This window comes from Gossypium hirsutum, chromosome D11 (assembly GCF_007990345.1).
Source record: "Gossypium hirsutum isolate 1008001.06 chromosome D11, Gossypium_hirsutum_v2.1, whole genome shotgun sequence".
Taxonomy (NCBI): domain Eukaryota; kingdom Viridiplantae; phylum Streptophyta; class Magnoliopsida; order Malvales; family Malvaceae; genus Gossypium; species Gossypium hirsutum.
Window position 1 is genome coordinate 71409808 of NC_053447.1, and position 20442 is coordinate 71430249.

A 20442-nucleotide genomic window follows, 5' to 3' on the forward strand; every position below is an offset into this window, starting at 1 on the left:
AAATCAATCATAATAATCTCACAATTTTTGCATTGTACTTCGATGAAATCCTCTTGAAATTGCAGCTTATACCAAATACTAAAATAGTTATCCATATCACTCTTTTCTTTTCTTCTATTTTTCTGATAAAAGGAGATTGCATGAAGTATATTATTTATCATCAAAAATATTCCAACAAAACAAAAAAAAAATGGTAATATATGTCGTAAGTTTACTTCTAATTTCCAATTGATCTGATATAAAGGGAAGGGTGTACTTCAAGAGTGATGATATATGTACAAACTGGATAGTAGCTTATACGGTACCTATGCTATTAACAGATTCTTGGAGGCAGAATCGAGCGTGCAATGTCCTCGCCAAGTAAATTCAATAGGGGTTGGAGGCTAAAGGTTGATACATAAAAGAAGGGGAGGGGCGCTTCCAACAAAACCCCAAATTTAGCCTCTTGAGTTGTTTAAAAAAGTAAATTCACCATACTTTTTTGTTAGATTTTGGCTCTCTTCTTCAGCAGAATGTAGCGTACAGTACAAGAAGCAGGGAACATCCTTTCTACCATGAGTATTTTTTTCATGTAACTTAAAGGGTTCTTTTGTCCGTTATTTTTCCCTGTAAATGTTGTAACAGGTGCAGAAGAGGAGGAAATATGATATAAAAAATGTCTTGGAGGGCATTGATCTTATCGAAAAGAAGTTCAAAAACAGAATACGGTGGAAGTAATTACTGATGATGTTAATCATTTTTCAAGAATTTGATGTCTTAATTTGGTTTGTCATTCTGGTTAACCTTTGAAAAATGTGAGACTTATTTGAGGATTAATCAAATTTACTAGGGGTGTTGGTGCTTCAAAGCCAGGAGAAACAGCTGGCGATGTCTCTGTAATACAGGTTCGTGAAAGTAATGTCAATTTTCATTTCATTGACATCCAGCCAACAAATTTTCTTGATATGGTTCATTAGGATGTGTTCTGTTTCTTTATTTTTGGTAATGACATTCAAGAGAATTTTCAATCACTCCTGATTGATTGATTTGTGCTGCTTATTTCTCATGCTCATATTGATTGATTTGTGCTGCTTATTTCTCATACCTATGAGCTTAATTTCTATTCTTTAATGCAGGAGAAAATTGAGAACCTTTCCATGGAAGAGAGGAGAATAGATGATCAAATAAGGTTGTGCATGGCTTATTCTCTTGTTAAAGTAGCAATTGTTACTATCTTGAATCTGTTTAGGAATGCTGATGCTTCTGAAATATTGCAGAGAAATGCAGGAAAGGTTGAGGGATTTGAGTGAGAATGACAACAATCAGAAGTATGATTTTCTTGTCTGCCTTGCACTGTGATCCAATTAATGGAAGTTTAACTACTAATTGTTTGCAAAAAAATTATACGTTTACATATCTTCACACCGTTTCAGGTTGCTTTTTGTGACTGAAGAAGACATCAAGGGTACACCTTGTTTTCAGGTTCGTTTATTTCATGCTTCTAAATTAACACTTCTGCAATGATATTCTGCATTTGATACTGATCTTCAAGACACCTTGGTTTTGGCAGAATGAAACCCTGATAGCAATTAAAGCTCCACATGGAACAACTCTCGAAGTACCTGATCCTGATGAAGTAAGACGGCATAGAGAATTTTAATGAGTTACTACCATTTTCCACTTTCATGATTTAAATGCATTGTTGCATTGCTCCTATATATTACAGGATGTTGATTACCGACAAAGGAGATACGGCGCCATATTCCTTAGAAGCACAATGGGTCCGATTTTTGTTTACCTAGTCAGGTGTTCTTTGGAATAAGTTTAATTGATGATAAGACGATAGGTTGTTTTAATGTCTTTCTTTTCCATTGTTGCTTCCTCAGCCAATTTGAGGAGAAATTTGAAGAGATGAATGGTGTTGAACAACCTCTGAGTGTCCCACTTGCTTCAAGTTCTGGCTCTAATGAAAACCAAGTTCAGTTGGTCAATACAGTGAGCATCCGAAAGGAGATTGAACCACAGGCACAGCAAACTCATCAGATCTGCTCTCATATAAATGCTTCACAATAGTCAGTTGGGAGAATGATGAGAATTGTTCCGTCGGATATGGACGTAAGTGCCATTTTTTTGGACCAGTTATTACACTAGCCAAGCTTTACAAACGTCAAATATATGGACAGTGGTTCATGTCAAAGATTATTTATGAATTTAGGTAATCTGGAATAATTCATTTGAAGCCTTGGTTACCCCTCTTTAGGAGGGTAAGGTCCAAGATTCAAACACCTTCTCCCCCTAGGACTTCATCTTGCACCAAAATTGATAATTTTGTCTATTAACTTTTTTTGCCCTGGTTTTCAGAATGATGAGGATTATTGGCTTTTATCAGATGCCGATGTTAGCATTATGGATATGTGGAAGATGTATCCTTCTATAAATTTTAGCTAATCTATCTGCTTAACCCCCCAAAGGCAGGAAAAAAGCACACAAACTTATTTATACATTTAGAGGTACAACAGGTGAATGTGTAATCCTTAACTCCTAGAATAACAGGTGTTGAAGGGAGCAGAGTAGATATGCTTCATTCAGAATTTGGAATGGCTGAGGTCGTAACTGTACCCCAAGGCCAGAAACCCTACCTTCTACAATGACCGAAGTGACATCTTCTGATTTTAAATCAACTCGATCGGCAAGATTATTTTTCCTGACCAAATTCTGCAGAACAAATGCCAGCTAAGGTTATTCCAATTTTCTTGAGGGTTGAGCGATTTTTCCTATCCCATGGCTTTAGTTATAGTCTGTAATGCCCAATTATTGCCCAGGCCATTTGAATAAATAAAGCCAGATATCAAAAAACCAAATATAGTCCAAATTACAAAAAATTTAAACCCAACATATCAACCCAATTCCAAACCCGATTACAAACCCAAATTCAAGACACACCAAGACCTAATCTAAATCCCTAGCCCAATTATAGAGGCCCAATGCCTAGCCTAACCAAGGCTGAAACCCTAGTAGGCAACTATCTGCCTCAGCCGCTGCACGAAGAAACTGGGCCCTTCCGTGCACGTGTGCCAGCAGTCACCGCCCCTCCACATGAGCCACATGCGTCCTCCCTCCAGGCTGGTCGTACCTGCAATAGAAATCAACCAAGGTAGCAAAATGGACTAAAAAACATGAATAGAAAAATAACAAACTGTTTTTCGATTTTTTTATTTATTATTACATTTTAGGCTATATAAAAGCCAAATAGAAATTTGTAAAGAAAGAAAATGACGACTTGACGAGTATTGAATGAAAAAAAATCAGAAATCAATAGAAATCACAATGTTTTGGAAGGTGATTTGGGTTTTTTCTTCTTTCGTTTTAGTTTCTTTTTTGTTTCTTTGATTCTTGTATTGATGCTTTTTACTGATTGAGACAAGAAACACAAATAAAAGGTGTGGGTTTACCTTTACGGTGACGCGTTGGACTCCTGTTCACTCCGTCGCAATCAGAGCTCGAATGGAGGGACTGAGAATGGCGAACAACCGAGCGACTAGAGGCTTGGTTGATTTGTTTTAAAATAGCTAAAGGGCATGTGTTAGGCGGGGGGTTTAGTTTAATGATGATTATTGAAACGGTGCAGTTTAGACCCTATTTCAATGGTTCTAAAACAGTGCCGTATTGGCACTGACCCGATGACCCGACCCAGACGCAGCCAGATCCACGCGTTTTAGGTCTTGATGGGTTATGTTCACCATTGATCCCTCCGTTTTAATTCACTGTTTCAATTTCGTCATTTTTTCTTTTTAAATTTTCCCCATGTTACTTTTAATTTGTTGCATTTGAGTCCGCACCAAAACGCTGCATTTTAATGGGGCGGGAAATATATCCGTCTTACCCCTCATGTAATTCGCGCGTTACATTCTGGTCCATTACAGAACGGAGTGTTTAGATGGCCTAAGAATATTTGCTCATTTGCCCCCTTATTTGCGCGCGTTTTTTTGATTAAATCCAAATCTTTATTTTTTTTAAATTTGTTTCCTTCAGATTTTAGCCCGAATTCAATCTTGTCCTCATTCTTTTTTTATTTTATGTTTCGTTTTTGTCCTCAAATTTTGTTTAGTTTTCAACATGATCCAATAAAAAATTTATTTATTTATTTATTTTATTTATTATTTTATTACTCTTCAGGTTTTTTAATTTTAAACATTAATAGTATTTTAATTTCATTATTAATATTGTTCAAATTTTTCATATACTTTTATTTTAAGTTTTCCATATATTATCATTTCATTTCCTAATCTATTTATATATTTGTATGTTAATCTAGGATATTTTGTACACATCTTTATGTTTTTATTTTATAACATATTCTTAAAATCTATTTTTTATACTTCTAACTCTAAATATCTGTATAATAATATTCTCATAAATTCATTTCATATATATATAGTTTACATTAAATTATTTTTTATTATATATATACTTTATTATTTTAGTACTCTATTTTACTTTTACTTGCTTCAACTTTTACATATATATATTATTTATATATTATTATTGTGTATATTATTTTGTTTTCTATTTTTAAGTTGTTTCAAATCTTCACATTAATTATTTTTTTAATTTTATATACACGTGTAATTTTGTGTATATACATTAATAATTTCAAATTTCTTGTTTCTCATGCTACTCGTTTTTAGCTATTTTAAATTTGTTATATTTTATTTGTGATAGGCTTTTAGGTCATAACTTTCAAATGTTGGTGTTAATATTTACATGTGATGTGAGATTATTATTGTGTACATTATATTGCTTGTTTGTATTGATTGATTATTTGCATTCATTTGTATGTATTTTGGCTTACGACTTATCATTTCGCGTTACATTATCATTCCATCATTTTTAAAAAGGGGATTACATTTAATTTAAGCATTAAAATCGTTTTATTCATAAGATAACGCAATACTCGACATTTGGGATCTTCAAGAAGATTGAGCCCTAATGTATTGGGTTTCAATTTTCCCCGTTGAATCTAAATAATCGAGAATATTCTTTAATCAAAACAAATAAATAAAAAGCTCATTTTCGGGAATTCGATACGTTGTGTCCTAACGCATTGGATATGACATGTTGTTTTCTCGAGATGAGGATTTTTTTTAAAAAATAATAAAGGCAATATTCAATGTTTGGAATTTTGAAAAATTGTGCCCTAACGTATTGGGCTTCGATTTTTCATCTGACTTAAACAATTGAATATCCTTTTTAAAGTTCACTGCATGAGTTTTAAAAATCAAAAGACAAGCTCATTTTGAGGATGCAAAACATCACATCCTAACTCATTGGATGTGACATTCTATCTCCTAAAATAAGGGGATCTTAGCACACATTTTGATTTATACAAGTTTTTTTTAATAAAAAGATCATATTTTTAATATTTTCGAGTTTTTGATATTCAACATTAAGACACTAATTAATCAATTCGGTACTAATTTTGGGCGTTACGAGGGTGCTAATCCTTCCTCGTACGTAACTGACTCCCGAACCCTTTTTTTCTGAAACTCGTAGACCAAAATCATTTTTAAAGTGATCCGATCACACCTCGATAAAATATCAGTGACGACTCCAATTTTCATTTTTTTAAGTCGACAACTAAATTTTTGTTTTCAAAAAGTGGTTTCGACAGTATCGGCATCAGAATTCTAGTCTATCTAATCTGGTTATATATGCACATTAACAACATCCTTTTCTTTATCTGAGTTGCTTAATTAGTCATTAGTGTTTTACAAATCAAAATTGAAAAAGCAGCCTTACTAAATGTGGATGTGTAGAATTAGTGCATCTTGATGATAATCATTGGATCAATCTTATTGTTTGTACGAAATCGGTCCATTGTATATTTGAGGTTGTGACCAATGGCATCTATAAATAATCATATGACTATAGGAATCCAGTTATTTTTCTACTTCTATTGCTTCCTTCATGTTTTTTCACTTTTTGGTTGAAATTTATCTCCAACTTATTTACAGTTGAGATTTTCATGTTTTGGTTTTGCTAATGTTAGCATAATTTGGTTTAATTATTGGTTCGCCAATCTTGGGCTATTGAGTAAGCCGAATTTAAATACCTTAATATCCAACTTAGAGTGGTTTGCAAGTCTACATTAAGGGTTTTTTCTTTTTTGAACTACTATTGAAAATACTAATTGAAATCCGAACTTAAGACAAATAGATTTTTAGGTTTAGTCAAGGTTGTTTGAATTGGACCAGGATCCTAGTTCGGAGAAGGGCATTGAATCAATTTAGGTTTAGACATAAATGTGTTTTTCCTGAGTTGGTACATATTATGCAACAAGGAAAATAAAGAACACAATTAAGATGTTTATGCAGTTCGGAACTCGTCCTACGTCTGCGGGGCTTTGCCTAAAGATGAATCCACTATGAACTTCATAGTACAAAAGAAATTATTTAAGCTTAACCCCTCAAACACTTGATGCAATCTCACTTTTGTACAATTAAAGTAAATTCTCTCCCAACTCATTTTAGCTATGCAAGTGAAAATACACATTCAACATTCAGATGGTTTTCCTACTATGAGTCAAGCTCTTAATAAGCTCCATGGAAAGTGGAATAATAAATTTTCAAATGCAATATGTCAGGCAATTGTCCTGCTTGAACAACGACTCTTCCAAAAGCATCAATGAACCTGAAAATTATAAATGCCAACATAGAATATGTTACAAATCCCATTATTATCAGCCTTATATTTGCACATATAAGTGTTTAGTATAATGCTGTTGATATATAAATAATGAAACATTTTATCAACTTCAACCTCACCACCAAATATTCTGAAGCATCTTCCTTTTTTTTTTCTGTTTAGACCTTCAATAACAAATTTAGCTGGAATTCCAAACAGCTAAAAGAGTGCCCTGCATCAATGAATATTATGAATTTGAATACCTCCAAAAGCCTGTCAATAGCACATGTACCATCTAAGATAGTAATCAGTTGGCATATATTAAGAGAAAACATAAATATATATAAAGATATGATAGGTAAGTGCTTAAATGAAGAAAGCAGAGCATATAGTACAACCATTTTGAACGCTTCATAGGCCTCTCTCTCCACATCAATGATTTTTTAGAGTTAAATTATTAGAAGCAATTGTCAAGTTATTATTATGATTTAAAAGTAAAAAGCAAATAGATAAATTAGCACCTCTTTTTATGCATATAAAATGATTGAAGTTGACTAATGCCTTTCTTCAATGTCTTACTGCACAAATCAGCAAAAATATTATGAAAGATGATAAGTAAAAAGTAGGATTAAAACAAAGGGATTTTAACAAGGAAATTAACAGTATCCAACCAATGAAAAATGGCAGCAGACCCCTGACTTGGAGATTCAATATACCGCTCTTATTTTTCTTCAAAAAAAGATAAGGTCATCAAAATAAATAAATAACAAAGACAGACCAACCTGTTACAACCAAATGTCGGGGATGTGAGCAATCTTATGCCAATCAGCGCCAATGTCCTTCCGACATCTTTCCTCCAACTGAGGAATTCCTTGTATTTGTAAATACTCCAAACTGGTTAGGCAACGCATCTCGCCCGGAAGAGATGTTAAATTGGGCAAATTAACGAGATAAAGCCGTTGCAGATTTGTTAGATGTTGAAGCCACTCCGGAAGATGCCGACACTTTGGAATATTTTGCAGCCATAGAGAGCGTAGGCTTGTATGATCTTGGAATATTTGGATGCCAGCTGCAGATAACTCCAGCTCCTTGCAGTTGTCTACTAAAAAGTCTTCAAGGAAAGTGAGATGTTGGAATACAGGAAAGAGTGACCTCAATCCATTGCAGTTATAAACTTGTAACGTTTTCAATTGAACAAGATGTTGAAGCCAAATGGGGAGAGACACCAGCTTTGGAATATTATCAATCTCCAAATAAGAGAGATTCTTAAGGGGTTCCCATTGCATGCCCTCTAAATCAACCTCCTTGCAATCTCTTATTTTTAATCGTTTGAGGCTGGTGAGATGTTGCAGGCACTCATCTAGCGTGTGAGTGTCCAACCCCTCAATATTTTGTACATCGAAAGATTTCAATTTGGAGAGTGAAAGAGAAGAGGTTGAAGTTGATGGGGCCTTAGCATTGATGTTCATCTTGATAGTCTGCTTTAACGGCCTTGAACTGGTATTCCTCAACTCTAGCTTATCATCGAGTGATGGATACAGTGGCATTAAAGTCAAAGGGCAATTTCTAATTTCTAAAGAGGAAAGACAAGGAAATGCCATGGTTGATGTTCCCATAACTGTTGTATCGTCCTCGTTGGAATCATCAATGATTGGTTTTGTCGTCCTCCACCAACTCTTCATATTCGGACAGTACCAGAGCGAAAGATGCTCAAGTGATGGGAAGAATGATTGTGGTTCTCCTTGACTTCCTTTTGGGCTATTATCATCCATGTACTCCAGCTCAGTTAAATTAGAAATCACCAGCTCTTTAAGACAAGGAAATTGAGCAAAGGACGGTAAATATTTGAAATTACCACCACTTATTAAAATTGTGACGAGATTTGTGAGCAAAGGAAGCCAACTTGGAAACTCAGCATCACCCCTCCATCCTTGAATCCAGAGCTCCTTGAGATTAGAATGGGGCTGGAGGTATTCAAGTGACTTCTCATCATCATGGTTACCACCACCCCATTGTAAAAGCAACGATCTCAAATGTCGCTTCTCTTTAAAATTAGCAGCCTTAAACTTCTCTTTTGCATTTTTTACGAATCCCAAATTTGTTATTTGTAGATGTCCCCTTAAGTTGTTAAGCAGTCTCAATTCACTTAGATCTGCACCGCCATGGGACCCATCTTTATCCACTACAAACATCCTTAACGTCTCAAGTGAAGTCAGCTTCCCTATTCCACGTGGCATATGAGTTAAATCCAAACAACCTTCACACCCAATATGGGTAAGATTCACCAATTTTTCAATCTTCTTTGGCAATTCTTGAAGCCTGTAACACGCATCAAGTTTCAGCGCTAGCAAATTCTGAATCTTGCAAATACTCTTTGGGAGAATCTTAAGACCGGGATTATAAGAAAGATCAAGGTACCTCAAATGTTTCAACTTACAAATGGAGGGTGAAATCTTTTGAATATGCATAGAATTCAATTTCAATACACGCAAGCATCTACAATTTGCAATTATCAAATCCCAAGTTTCATAGCTGAAATCTTGATAGAAAATGTTGTCTTTAAAAAATAACAAGGTTCGCAACTTCTTTCCCTTAAACAAAGGAATTAATGAAGGTTTAATTGATATGTGGCGACATTTTTCACCAACATCACTTGCAATTTTATTTGAATCTACAATACTACTCTCCATCCCTGCTACTGATTCAGCTAGATCATGCATTAAATCATGCATTTTACATGTTAGCCCTTCCCATGAATCTCTTTCTCCTACTTCTTGGAAGAAACTTCTTACAACTAAATCTTTAAAATACCCAAACCCGATCTCCTCCAGAGATTGACTTTGATTCAATTGCTTTATGAAACCCTGTGCAATCCAAAATTGAACAAGCGCTTGTACTTCAATTTCGTAATCTTTTGGATACAATTGGCAATAAGCAAAGCAATGCTTCAAATGAGACGGGAGATGATCATAACTCAATTTCAGTATAGCTAGAAGTTCTCCTTCAATTTGTGAAATTTTAGCAAGTTCATTTTCTTTGAAAGAATGCCACTCATTTGCAGTTTTCTTCAAAGATAATGTACCAGCTATCGTCCTTATGGCTAAGGGAACGCCACCACACCTTTTCAAAATCTGTTTCCCTACTTCCACAAAGGCTGAATTTGTTGAGTCTGCATATCCTTGCTCAAATGCTATCTTTTTGAACAAAGACCAAGCATCATCATCAGACAAGCCTTTCAATTTCAAAACATGGGATTGACATTTATTAGTTATCTCCGCTACCCTTAGAGATCGAGTCGTTACTATTATCCTACTCCCTTTAGCCCCACCCATCAATAACTTCTTTAGCCTAGAGCACTTTTCTGGGTCCTCATTCCAAATATCATCCAAAACAAGCAAATATTTTTTCCCATCAATTTTATCTCGAAGCTGTTTTTGCAATTGATCCATTTCAAGATTTTGATCAGGTGCTTGATTAGTCACAGATTTGATAATGTTTGCTACAATAACTTTCACATCAAAATCATCTGAAACACACGCAAACATCGTTAAGTCAAAATGATTTTTGACCATTTCATGGTTATAGACAAGTTGGGCCAAAGCAGTCTTCCCTAACCCTCCAAACCCCACAATTGGAATGACATAAACATTCTCTTCACTTTGAAACTCCAACACGAGTTTTAGAAGAGCTGCTTTATCATCATCCCTCCCTATTATGTCATCTTCACGCTCAAAAGAGTGCGTTTGCTGCCTCCTTTTAGTCATGAAAGAGGTTTCCGCGGGGCGATCACGCGGAATGAAGCCAAAAGTGTTGGCCTCACTTTCAATTGAAGCTAACCTCGCCTTAATGGCCCTCATTTTCCGACCCATTTTGAGACCATAAGCAAATTGGTTTGAGGTTGAGAAGAAAAGGCATACCTCTTTCGTCAGCTTGTTCCCACCCGATAGATCTTTCCGCAAAGATTCAGTAGAGAAATCATCGAGCAAGTCGTCGGCATCATAAAGTACATCTTTCAGCTCTTCAAGCCAAACTTTGACGAGATTGTCGGTCACCGATTTCTCTTCTGCGTCAAGAAGCACAGCTTTGATTTGACAGACAGTGCGTTTGAGGTCGTGGATGTCATGTTTGAGATTCCACCACAGCCCAACTTGAGAGAGAGCACGAGAGCTCAACTTAATAATGAGCTCTGCGGCAATGTCGAAAGCAATTGCTTCGGCCATTGTTGGTTCAAACTGAAATCAAGGCAAAAAGTATTTGATTCGTGAAAGAGGAGGACTAAAATGAGAATGATTCCAACAAGATGAAACACAGATGTGGATCCATACACGCGGAGACTGAAGTATATTTATAGATGTTAAAGTCATGTTGATTGGTGGAAAATTGTCCCTCCATGTTTACTGTTTTGACACAAATTTCTGAATGGAGACAGAGTTGGGATGATGACACGTGGGGTGCTCTGCACAATGTGGAGCCGTACAAATAATTGAAATTAATGAAAAAGCTATGAAAGAAAAGATAAAAAGGAGACAAATCCCATGGAATCCAAGGTGTTTTGATTGAAGTCTTTCTAAACCTTCTTCCCACTTCGTGTAATTAATGAGTCTGAATACTTGGCTCCAACTTAAACTCAATATTTTATTTTGAGTTTAACTTCGGTTGAATATATAAAATAAAAATTCAATAAAACTCATTCGCCATTAGAATCAAATATTATTAAATTTAAATCTGATTAAATCAATAATTTAAACATAATTTAATAATTATTGAATCAAATTCAATTAACTTGCAAATGATGATCATGTCCATCTTTCTCACCCACTTACATAGCTTTAATTTTGTTTTTTTAAGGTAACTTGGTGTCTACAATTATATATTACGACAATGGTTACCATCGATTCTTTAGTATACTCTTATTATTAATGTTTTTTATATTAATGGGTGTTAATTATATTTGCTATTAATTTTTTTATATAATATTAAGAGTGGGGATGGAGGTAATATTGTTTGAATTCATGTCAAACAGGTATTAACAAGAGTTTTAACTACCGTTCATTGCAAGTCAAGATATATTTGTTATTAATAGTAGTAGCTTTTTGTTTTTTTTAAATATACATATATTTATTAAGAAACGATCGAAGCTTTTGATTTGTTTATTATTAGGGAAAAATTTAAATTTATACATGAATTTTAGTTCAATGAGTAATTTGATACATAAATTTTGATGTGGTATAATTTCCACATGAAACTTGTATTGTGGGTTATATATATATGCATGAAATTTCAATTCTGATTCAATTGTACACATGTAAAAAAATGCATACATATATATATATTTTATATTGGATTAATATAATTAATTTGTCTACGCAATACATCAAAGTAAAATGTAAGAGGTTGATTTGGCATATCCCAAAACATTTTGTTATAGCTTGGATGGTCATTCTTGACAAGTTGCCTATCACTGGCGAAGCTTAATAAAGACTCCTAAAATGGTAAATTTTTAATTTAATCTTTTTATAATTTATAAAATTTTAAATTAATAATGATAAAATTATAATTTAGTCCTCTAAAAATTATAAAAATTTAATTTAACTCTTAAAAGTTTATAAAGATATACCACTATAAAAATATATAATTTAATTTCGAGTAAAATTGTTTTTATCTCGGCTACTATTGCCTACATGGGAATGTATTTAATTGGAATTGAAGGAAAAATCATTACTTATACCATCATGAAGATTGCTTCCACTGCTCATATCTATTTAATTATTTTAATACACATAAATTTGTTTATTGTGAGTTGGATGATTTTGTTTTGTTTATTTAAGATATTTTATTTTTAAATATATTCTTAATTATTTATTTTACATATACATGTATTTTAACTTAATATATTTAATTGTAACACCCCTTACCTGAGACCGTTGCCGGAGTCGAGCTCGAGGTATTACTTTACTTGTTTTACTAGTTTGAGGCATGAAAATTTGCTTTTGAAATTAATTTCACTATTACAATAAAACTGTCCACTCGCGCAGCAGTCACTAAATCACTTATAACTCAAGCTACGAAACTCGAACAATAAATCCGTAAAATTTTCCTGAAACTATACTCATATGTATTCTTACCATAAATTTTTCAGAATTTTTGGTTCAGCCAATTAGTACATTTTATTAGTTAAATTCTCCCATGTTTCACCACTCAACTGTCCTGACCTCTTGTCACTAAAAATAAGATTTCTCATTGTAGGATTTTCATATGAAATCTATACATATAAACTACAACTCAAAACCATTTTTTTAAAATAGACTCAATAAGAAATCTATACATATAAACTACAACTCAAAACCATTTTTTTTAAAATTTTTAATGATTTTCTAAACTTAGATCAGGGGACTCCAAAAACAGTTCTGACCCTATTGCACTAAAATTTACATATCTTAAAATATAAAATTTATTTTGCCACACCGTTATTTTTCTATGAAAGTACACTCAATAAGCTTTAATTTTATATATCATTCACCCTCTAATTCATTTTATACTATCCTAGGTCATTTTTCAAAGTCATGTCACTATTGCTGTTTGAAATTTGTTTCTTTGCAAATTTTACTCTTTCATGATTTTTATGCATGATTTATCACCTAGACATTTATGACAACAAACACCTTCATACTTAGCCATTTTAACAACCATTCATCATCAAATACTTACATATCATTCTATAACAAAATCATAAATACAAACATTCAAAATAACTAAGTCAATATACATGCCATAATCCAAACATGGTTCATCATAAAATACCGAGTCGTTGTGGTTAATAGTGTGGACGATCTCCGACGTCTTTAGGATCCTCGACTTTGGTTTTTAATGCTATATAAAAAGGAAATAAACAGAGTAAGCATAATGCTTAGTAAGTTTACAAGTAAATAAATAACAACATTAATCATAAATAATAATAACCAAGTAACATAATCTTTAATTTCCTTTTTATTTGATCTCTTACTCATCCACTTACTTGTTTACTTAGACAACTCATAATTAAGACTTAATTTTCTCTTGCTGAAATGTTGATTCTCAATGGGTAACAAAATATACTCTTAACTCTTATAACCCTCTTGAACTTGCCATTTACGCTTTTAATTGATCTTTCATGAATATAAGATATTTACTAGCCCATTGAGCCACATTGGAATAATAAGGATACTTGGGTCTCTTTTGATAATAACATGCCAAAGCCATGTCCTAGACATGGTCTTACATGAGATGTTCTCATATCGGTGCCCATACCATGTCCCAGACATGGTCTTACGGGGGACCTCTCATATCAGTGCCAACGCCATGTCCCAGACATGGTCTTACATGGGACCTCTCATAATCTCAAAGATGCCAATGTCATGTCCCAGATATGGTCTTACATGGGATCTCTTTACCCAAATGTCATTACATTTGTATCCGATACATTCCTAATGTTTCAACGGGACTTTTTAATACTAATTCTCTATCGTCTCTTTCTCGAGTCAACATCAAATAATTTCATAAAATAAATATACAATTTCTTGAAAATAGCAGCATTAATAATAATTATTGAAATATTGTATTTATTTACCATAACTTACCTCGTACCAAATATAGCCAAATTCACCAACTTAGCCTTCAACTTTATTCTTTCCTTTGTCTAACCTCGAGTTTCGTTCTTCTTGATCTAAAATAGAAAATTTAACTCATTTAATACTCACATTTATCAAAACAGCCCTCGACTCTAACTTTGGAAAAATTATGATTTTGCCCCTAAACTATTACATAATTACATTTTTATCCCAAGGCTCGGAAATTAAACTTTATCCCTTATTCTTACGTTTTATGACATGCTGAACATTTTTCCCTTCTATGGCAACATCAAATTCTCACTCTAACATGTACTTATGAACATTAGGTATTTTTACCGATTATGTTAACTTACCCGTTTTCACTTAAAGTTGACTCGCAAAAGTTGTTTAACATAATTTTTAGCTTCATATTCTACCATAAAACATAAAAATAAACACATTTCACCTATGGTTGTTTTTCCAAATATGAACCCTAGGTTAAATTATTGCTAGAATAAGCTAAATTAAGCTACCGAGATTCCAAAAACGTAAAGAACATTAAAAACGGGGCTTGAGATCACTTACTATGGAGCTTGGAAGCTTGAAAACACTAACTATGGCTTCTCCCCTTGCTAAATTCGGCCTAATGAAGAAGATGATCAAAAATTGGCTTTTAATTTTGTTTTTAATTCATTTTAATAACTAAATGACTAAAATGCCCTTAATGAAAACTTTGGAAACATGTCTAACCATGTCCATTTTTGTCCACCAACTTAACCAATGGTCTAATTACCATATAAATACCTCCAATTTAACATTTCACAACAATTGGACACCTCTAACATATAGAACTCAACTTTTACACTTTTTACAATTTAGTCCTTTTGACTAAATTGAGTGCCCAAACGTCAAAATTTTTGAACGAAATTTTCAAGAAATATTTCCGTGAAATTGTAAGCTATAAAAATATAGTAAAAATAAATTTTTCCTCATCGAATTTGTGGTCTCGAAACCACTGTTCCGATAACCTTGAATTTAGGCCATTACATTAATAGTGATTTTTTTATATATAAAAAAAGGACCCAAAGGTCACTACCTTATTTTAAGTTGCATTATAAATTATAATGTTATAGATATCGCTAAGATAATCCATCTCAAAAGACAAATTACAACACTTAGAAAGAGCCCAATTACAAAGAGAATCGACTAATTTGTTACAACCACGTTTCACCCATTTGACCTCGGCGGAAACAAAAGAATCAAGCATCTTATGAGCTCTTTGATGCAGTTACCAAGGATCATTATGTCCTCCTTGTGAAAACTAAAGCAGTTGACAATGCTAGCACAATCTGTTTCAAAAATGACATTATCGGCTTCAAGAAATTGAGCAAGCCGAAAACCATTGATGAGGGCATCTAATTCCGCTTTAATAGTGATTTTTTATTCTCATTTTATCAGTATATTTACATTTGAATTCAAATAACATATTCTACAATTAACTTTAATCTCACTGTTACAATACTTAACCTCACTAAATTACTTGTTTAACATGATTATGGTGAATTTATAGAAAGAACAATCATGAAGCAAATGCAGATGCACTTATGTTTAAAGTGTTATTAATGGAAATTTTATTATTTTGAAAAATAAAAGTATAATAACTTTTTTGGCATTCCAACTTTATAAAAGAATTATTTTAGCTCTCTGTTTATTTTCCTTATCTTTTAGTCTTTGAACTTACATTTTTTTTTGTCAAAGCATCCAAAATGGGTGAAAAAGTTAACGTTTGTTAACTTTGTTGACTTGACATATAGGTGGATTACCACGTGTATGTCATGTTAACAATTAATTATTTTAAAAAAATATTAAAAAATATTTTCTTATAATTTTTTTATTTTAAAATATATTTTTGAATTTTTTAAAATTTTAAAAAATAATTAATTGCTTATGTGGCATATACGTGACAATCCGTGTATATGTCACATCAGTAAAATCAACAGATGTTAATTTTTCACTCATTTGGGGGTGATTTAACAAAAATTACAAGTTTAAGAACTAAAAAAAACGAAAAATTAAATGAAAAGTTGAAATAACTTTTTTCTGTAAAGTTGGAGACCAAAAGAATCATTATGGCAAAAAAAATAGTTGTTTTTCTTCTCTCTCTCTCTCTCTCTTTTTGGCATCTTTTAGTGCTAAAATTCAAGATGGTGTGGAATAGTTTCTAATCTTTTTATTGCTATATATGTTTTCGATTTTATTAGAGCTAATCTCACTATCTATATAAAGAGAGCCTAAATTTAATTTGTTCAGATTCTATTAAACATGTTAGTGCTCCTTTGTATGATCATTTACCTCCCGTGAGTAGGGTTGAGTAAAAAAATAAAATAAAATAATTGAAAATCGATCCAAATCAAGGCGTTTAGACAGTTTATGGAATATAAATTAAAAAATCACAATTATCCGAAACCGAACCAAATTCTATTCTTCATTTAATTTATAAATAATTTTTTATAATATAAAAATAAATCTTTTATATTTAAAAATAGTGAAAATAAATATATTTTTAAAATATTATATAAAAATATTTGATTATTTTTATTTACTTAAAAATTTTAAAAAATATCTATGAAAATAACTTTGAAAATTTGTCAAATGATATTTAAAAACAGTAAAATAAAATTTATTTTATTAAAATAATTATAAAAATTTATAATAAAAAATCGAACTAAACTAAATTATAATGGATGGACAAAAAATACAATCAAATTAAACTAATATCACTTGATTTTATTGCATCAAACTGGACATAAAAGATTTTCCTAAAAAATTTAACCTGCAATGAGACTCTTCTTCTCACTATAACCTTCTAGAGCGTGCAATGTCCTCGCCAAGTAATTTCAATAGAGGTTGGAGGCTAAAGGTTGATACATAAAAGAAGGGGAGGGGCATAGTTCTGCTTCAAACAAAACCCCAAATTTAGCATCTTGAGTTGTTATAATAAGTAAATTCACCATACTTTTTTGTTAGATTTTGGCTCTCTTCTTCAGCAGAATGTAGCGTACAGTACATGAAGCAGGGAACATCCTTTCTACCATGATTTGTTTATCTGCCCACATATTCCAACAAAACGAATATGGTAATAAATGTCATCAATTTCCTTCTAATTTCCAATTGATCTGATATAAATGGTGTAATTCAAGAGTACTTGTATAATATATATGCCCAACTGAGTACTAGATTAGATGGAATCTATGCTGTTGACGGACTCTTGGAGGCATGTTCGAGAGAGCTTAAACACATTTGTATTTTTTGGTGTTCCATACAATATTCTAATGAGTGTCAAATTCATTAAAAATGATGTAAAAAGTAGTAGAGGGAGTAGGGTTGATCCACAGAAATTGAGATATCAGCATTTGTTGTTCGGTTCAACCAAGTTGCACGTCTAGATGCCTATTTTGCCCACGACGTGTGACGGTCTATGCAAAAATAAAAAGGAAAATTCTTTTTAACATGTTAACACAACTTTGTGAGATGTCAGTGTCTATCTCCTAAATCAGAGAAACAACAAATACCGAAATAAAATTTTTTAAGCATAAATTTAGATCTCACAGCTCTCTACTAGATTATTTATTTAGCTACGAATGAAAATATATGAAATAAAATATAAACAAAATTTTAAAAATATGGAAATAGGATTGCGCATGGAACAGAGAAGTAATAAACAAGTATGAATAAAAGAGGGGCAAATTCTCCAATAATAAAGAAATAAAAATCATCACCCTTTAAAAAAGAGTGGGCCAATCTCACTTTTACCCTTTAAAAAAATATATACAATAATGTTGCAATTGATAATTCTGCCCACCTTGTGGTGCTATTCAAGAAAAATACATTGAAAGCTGCAGAAAATTTATAAATAAAGGCCGTCCGATAACTAAGTTTATAATATAAAATTAGTAACTTTTTATATAATTATTACTTAGTGGGTGGGTGGAGACATCTTTAAAATACAATATTGACTCTAAGGGTAATGTATGTATGTATGTATGTATGTATGTATGTATTAACGCTTGTATTTTCATATTGTTCGAATCATTTCACTCTTCCTCCTGCAATAATCAAACACTTTTTGCGTACCATCAATGGCTGAAGCAATTGCTTTCGATATTGCTGGAGAGCTCATTACTAAGTTGATCTCTCGAGTTCCCTCTCAGATTGGAGTATGTTGAATTTCAAAGATGACCTCGATGACTTCAAACGCACCCTCTCTACAATCAAATCTGTGCTTCTTGACGCCGAACAACGATATGTGAAACGCACCCCCCTAAATTTTTTTTTAAGCTCATAAGAGTTCTTTTTATTGAAGAAATATCATGAGAGAGCTTATAATTAAAATTATTTATTGAAGAAATATCATGAGAGAGCTTATAATTAAAATTATGTTATATAATAAATATATATAAGTAAAAGAAAGGAAAGAAATAAAAAATGGAAATTAAATCGAAATTATATATAAATTTTGATTTAATGTGTAATGTTATACCTAAATTTTAATTTTAAACAATTTTATAAATGAAATGTTAATTTGAATCAATTTTCACAAGCAATTAACATAGTTATTTATATACTTTCATTTTTATTACGTATTATATACATAAATAATTATACTTAACCAATATAAAAATAGATTAATGCCGTCATTTCGGTAAATGTATATAATTGAGTCAACATCAAAGCTTCATTTATATATTTAAACCACAATCAAAATTTTATTTGTATTATTACACCGAAAAAAAATTCATGTATCAAATCATACATTACACTAATGTTCATGAATAATTTTGATATTTTTTAAAAAAGTAAAAAAAAAAAAAGACTTCAACACCATTGGTGTCGTGGTTGGAAGTAATATTTGTCAATCTCTTTGCTTTTCCCTCCCTAATCTTTTGGAACTTGCTAAAAAATGACGTCAGCATTATTCCTTGTGTTGGAATATTGTCTAAAATACTAAAAGCCATAAATGTGTTAATATTTTTTGAGTTGGCATGTAATATGCAACAAGTAAAATAAAAAGTACAACTAAGATGATTACATAGTTTGAAATTCGGCTAGATTTGTCTGGCCTTATTCAGGGAGATCAATCCATTATAAATTTTACAATACAAATAAATTATTCAAGCCTAACTTGGTGCAACTTTACCATTGTACAATTATGTAAGCTCTTCCAACTCTCTTTACCAATTGTAAGTGAAAATCAACACTCAATAATAGTTTCTCAATTTTATCTCAAATAGGTTCAAGTCGCTCTAGTCGCGTTACTATTAGGACTTTCGCCTCCTATTATAATTTAAAAAATAATATTAATAATAAGAGTATAGTTAATTGTTACCAAAGTGAAGTTAACTTACCAAAGCTCGATGCATGGGTTCGTGTTTAAACACTTCAATATTACATAGCTCTTGTCTCTATCTAATTTTAACAAAAACGATGAGCCTTTTGAGAAATTTGTGCCAAGTTTTGTGACTTTTGTCTGCCATCTGGTGATTCCATGTGGCCATGTCCGACCAATTAACATTACTTTTATCAAGAATTATATTTTTATGATAAAAAGTTTTATCAAGAATTATTAATGTTTATTAACAAAGTTTTATCATTATTGATTTCTCTTAATAAAATTTAATCTTTGAATTACTAATAATCAATATTAAATTGAAAAGAGTGTGTAAAGTTAATAGTTAATATGTTAATTTTTTTATAATTAGGACTAAATTGATAGAATTTATAAATATTGAAAGACTAAATTTATTATTATGCCAATAAAAAAGATAATGTCAATATACAAAATGATATTTTAATGATTTTCCAAGTGATAGTATTTGATTAACTTATAACACCAACTCTTTCAAGTGTTTGATATAAATAGAAATAGATGCCTTGTAGAAACATAATGCATAAACAAATAGCTTAATGGTTAATTTAGTTCTCAATGATTATATTTTTTTTGTCAATTTAACCCTTATTCCTTTGTTGAACTATGACCTCAACCATTTAAAAAGATTCAAATTACTATTTTTTTAAATGAATATGTTGACTAAAACATAAATTTTTTAACGATGTTGATGTGGCAACCTGCATGGTAGACTATGTGTACTTCATGCTTATATGACATTATTTGTCTTATATATCACATCAACAA

The 20442-nt window shown here is 31.8% G+C and overlaps 1 protein-coding gene and 1 pseudogene across 4 annotated transcripts; one reads left to right on the forward strand and one right to left on the reverse strand.

Moving 5' to 3' along the window:
- Nucleotides 1–273: 273 nt before the first annotated feature.
- LOC107934572 (transcription factor E2FA-like) lies at nucleotides 274–3317 on the forward strand (annotated as a pseudogene).
- Nucleotides 3318–6430: 3113 nt separating this feature from the next.
- LOC107934603 (putative disease resistance protein RGA3) lies at nucleotides 6431–11003 on the reverse strand. Of its 4 annotated transcripts, none has more exons than XM_041105186.1 (4): nucleotides 7446–11002; nucleotides 7185–7241; nucleotides 6804–6895; nucleotides 6431–6669 (listed from the first exon to the last, which is right to left on the reverse strand). In XM_041105186.1, exon 1 carries the CDS (start codon nucleotides 10881–10883, stop codon nucleotides 7449–7451), a length of 3435 nt encoding a protein of 1144 aa, XP_040961120.1. In that variant the 5' UTR covers nucleotides 10884–11002; the 3' UTR covers nucleotides 6431–6669; nucleotides 6804–6895; nucleotides 7185–7241; nucleotides 7446–7448. The 4 variants fall into 4 exon arrangements, with proteins under 4 accessions (XP_040961120.1, XP_040961121.1, XP_040961122.1 ...); XM_041105187.1 differs by having other exon boundaries at nucleotides 6799–6895; XM_041105188.1 differs by having other exon boundaries at nucleotides 6804–6936.
- Between the last annotated feature and the right edge of the window lie 9439 nt (nucleotides 11004–20442).

What these genes read in the sequence shown, in the direction of transcription:
- LOC107934603 (XM_041105189.1), bottom strand. Translation starts at nt 10,883, where the DNA reads ATGGCCGAAGCAATTGCTTTCGACATTGCCGCAGAGCTCATTATTAAG.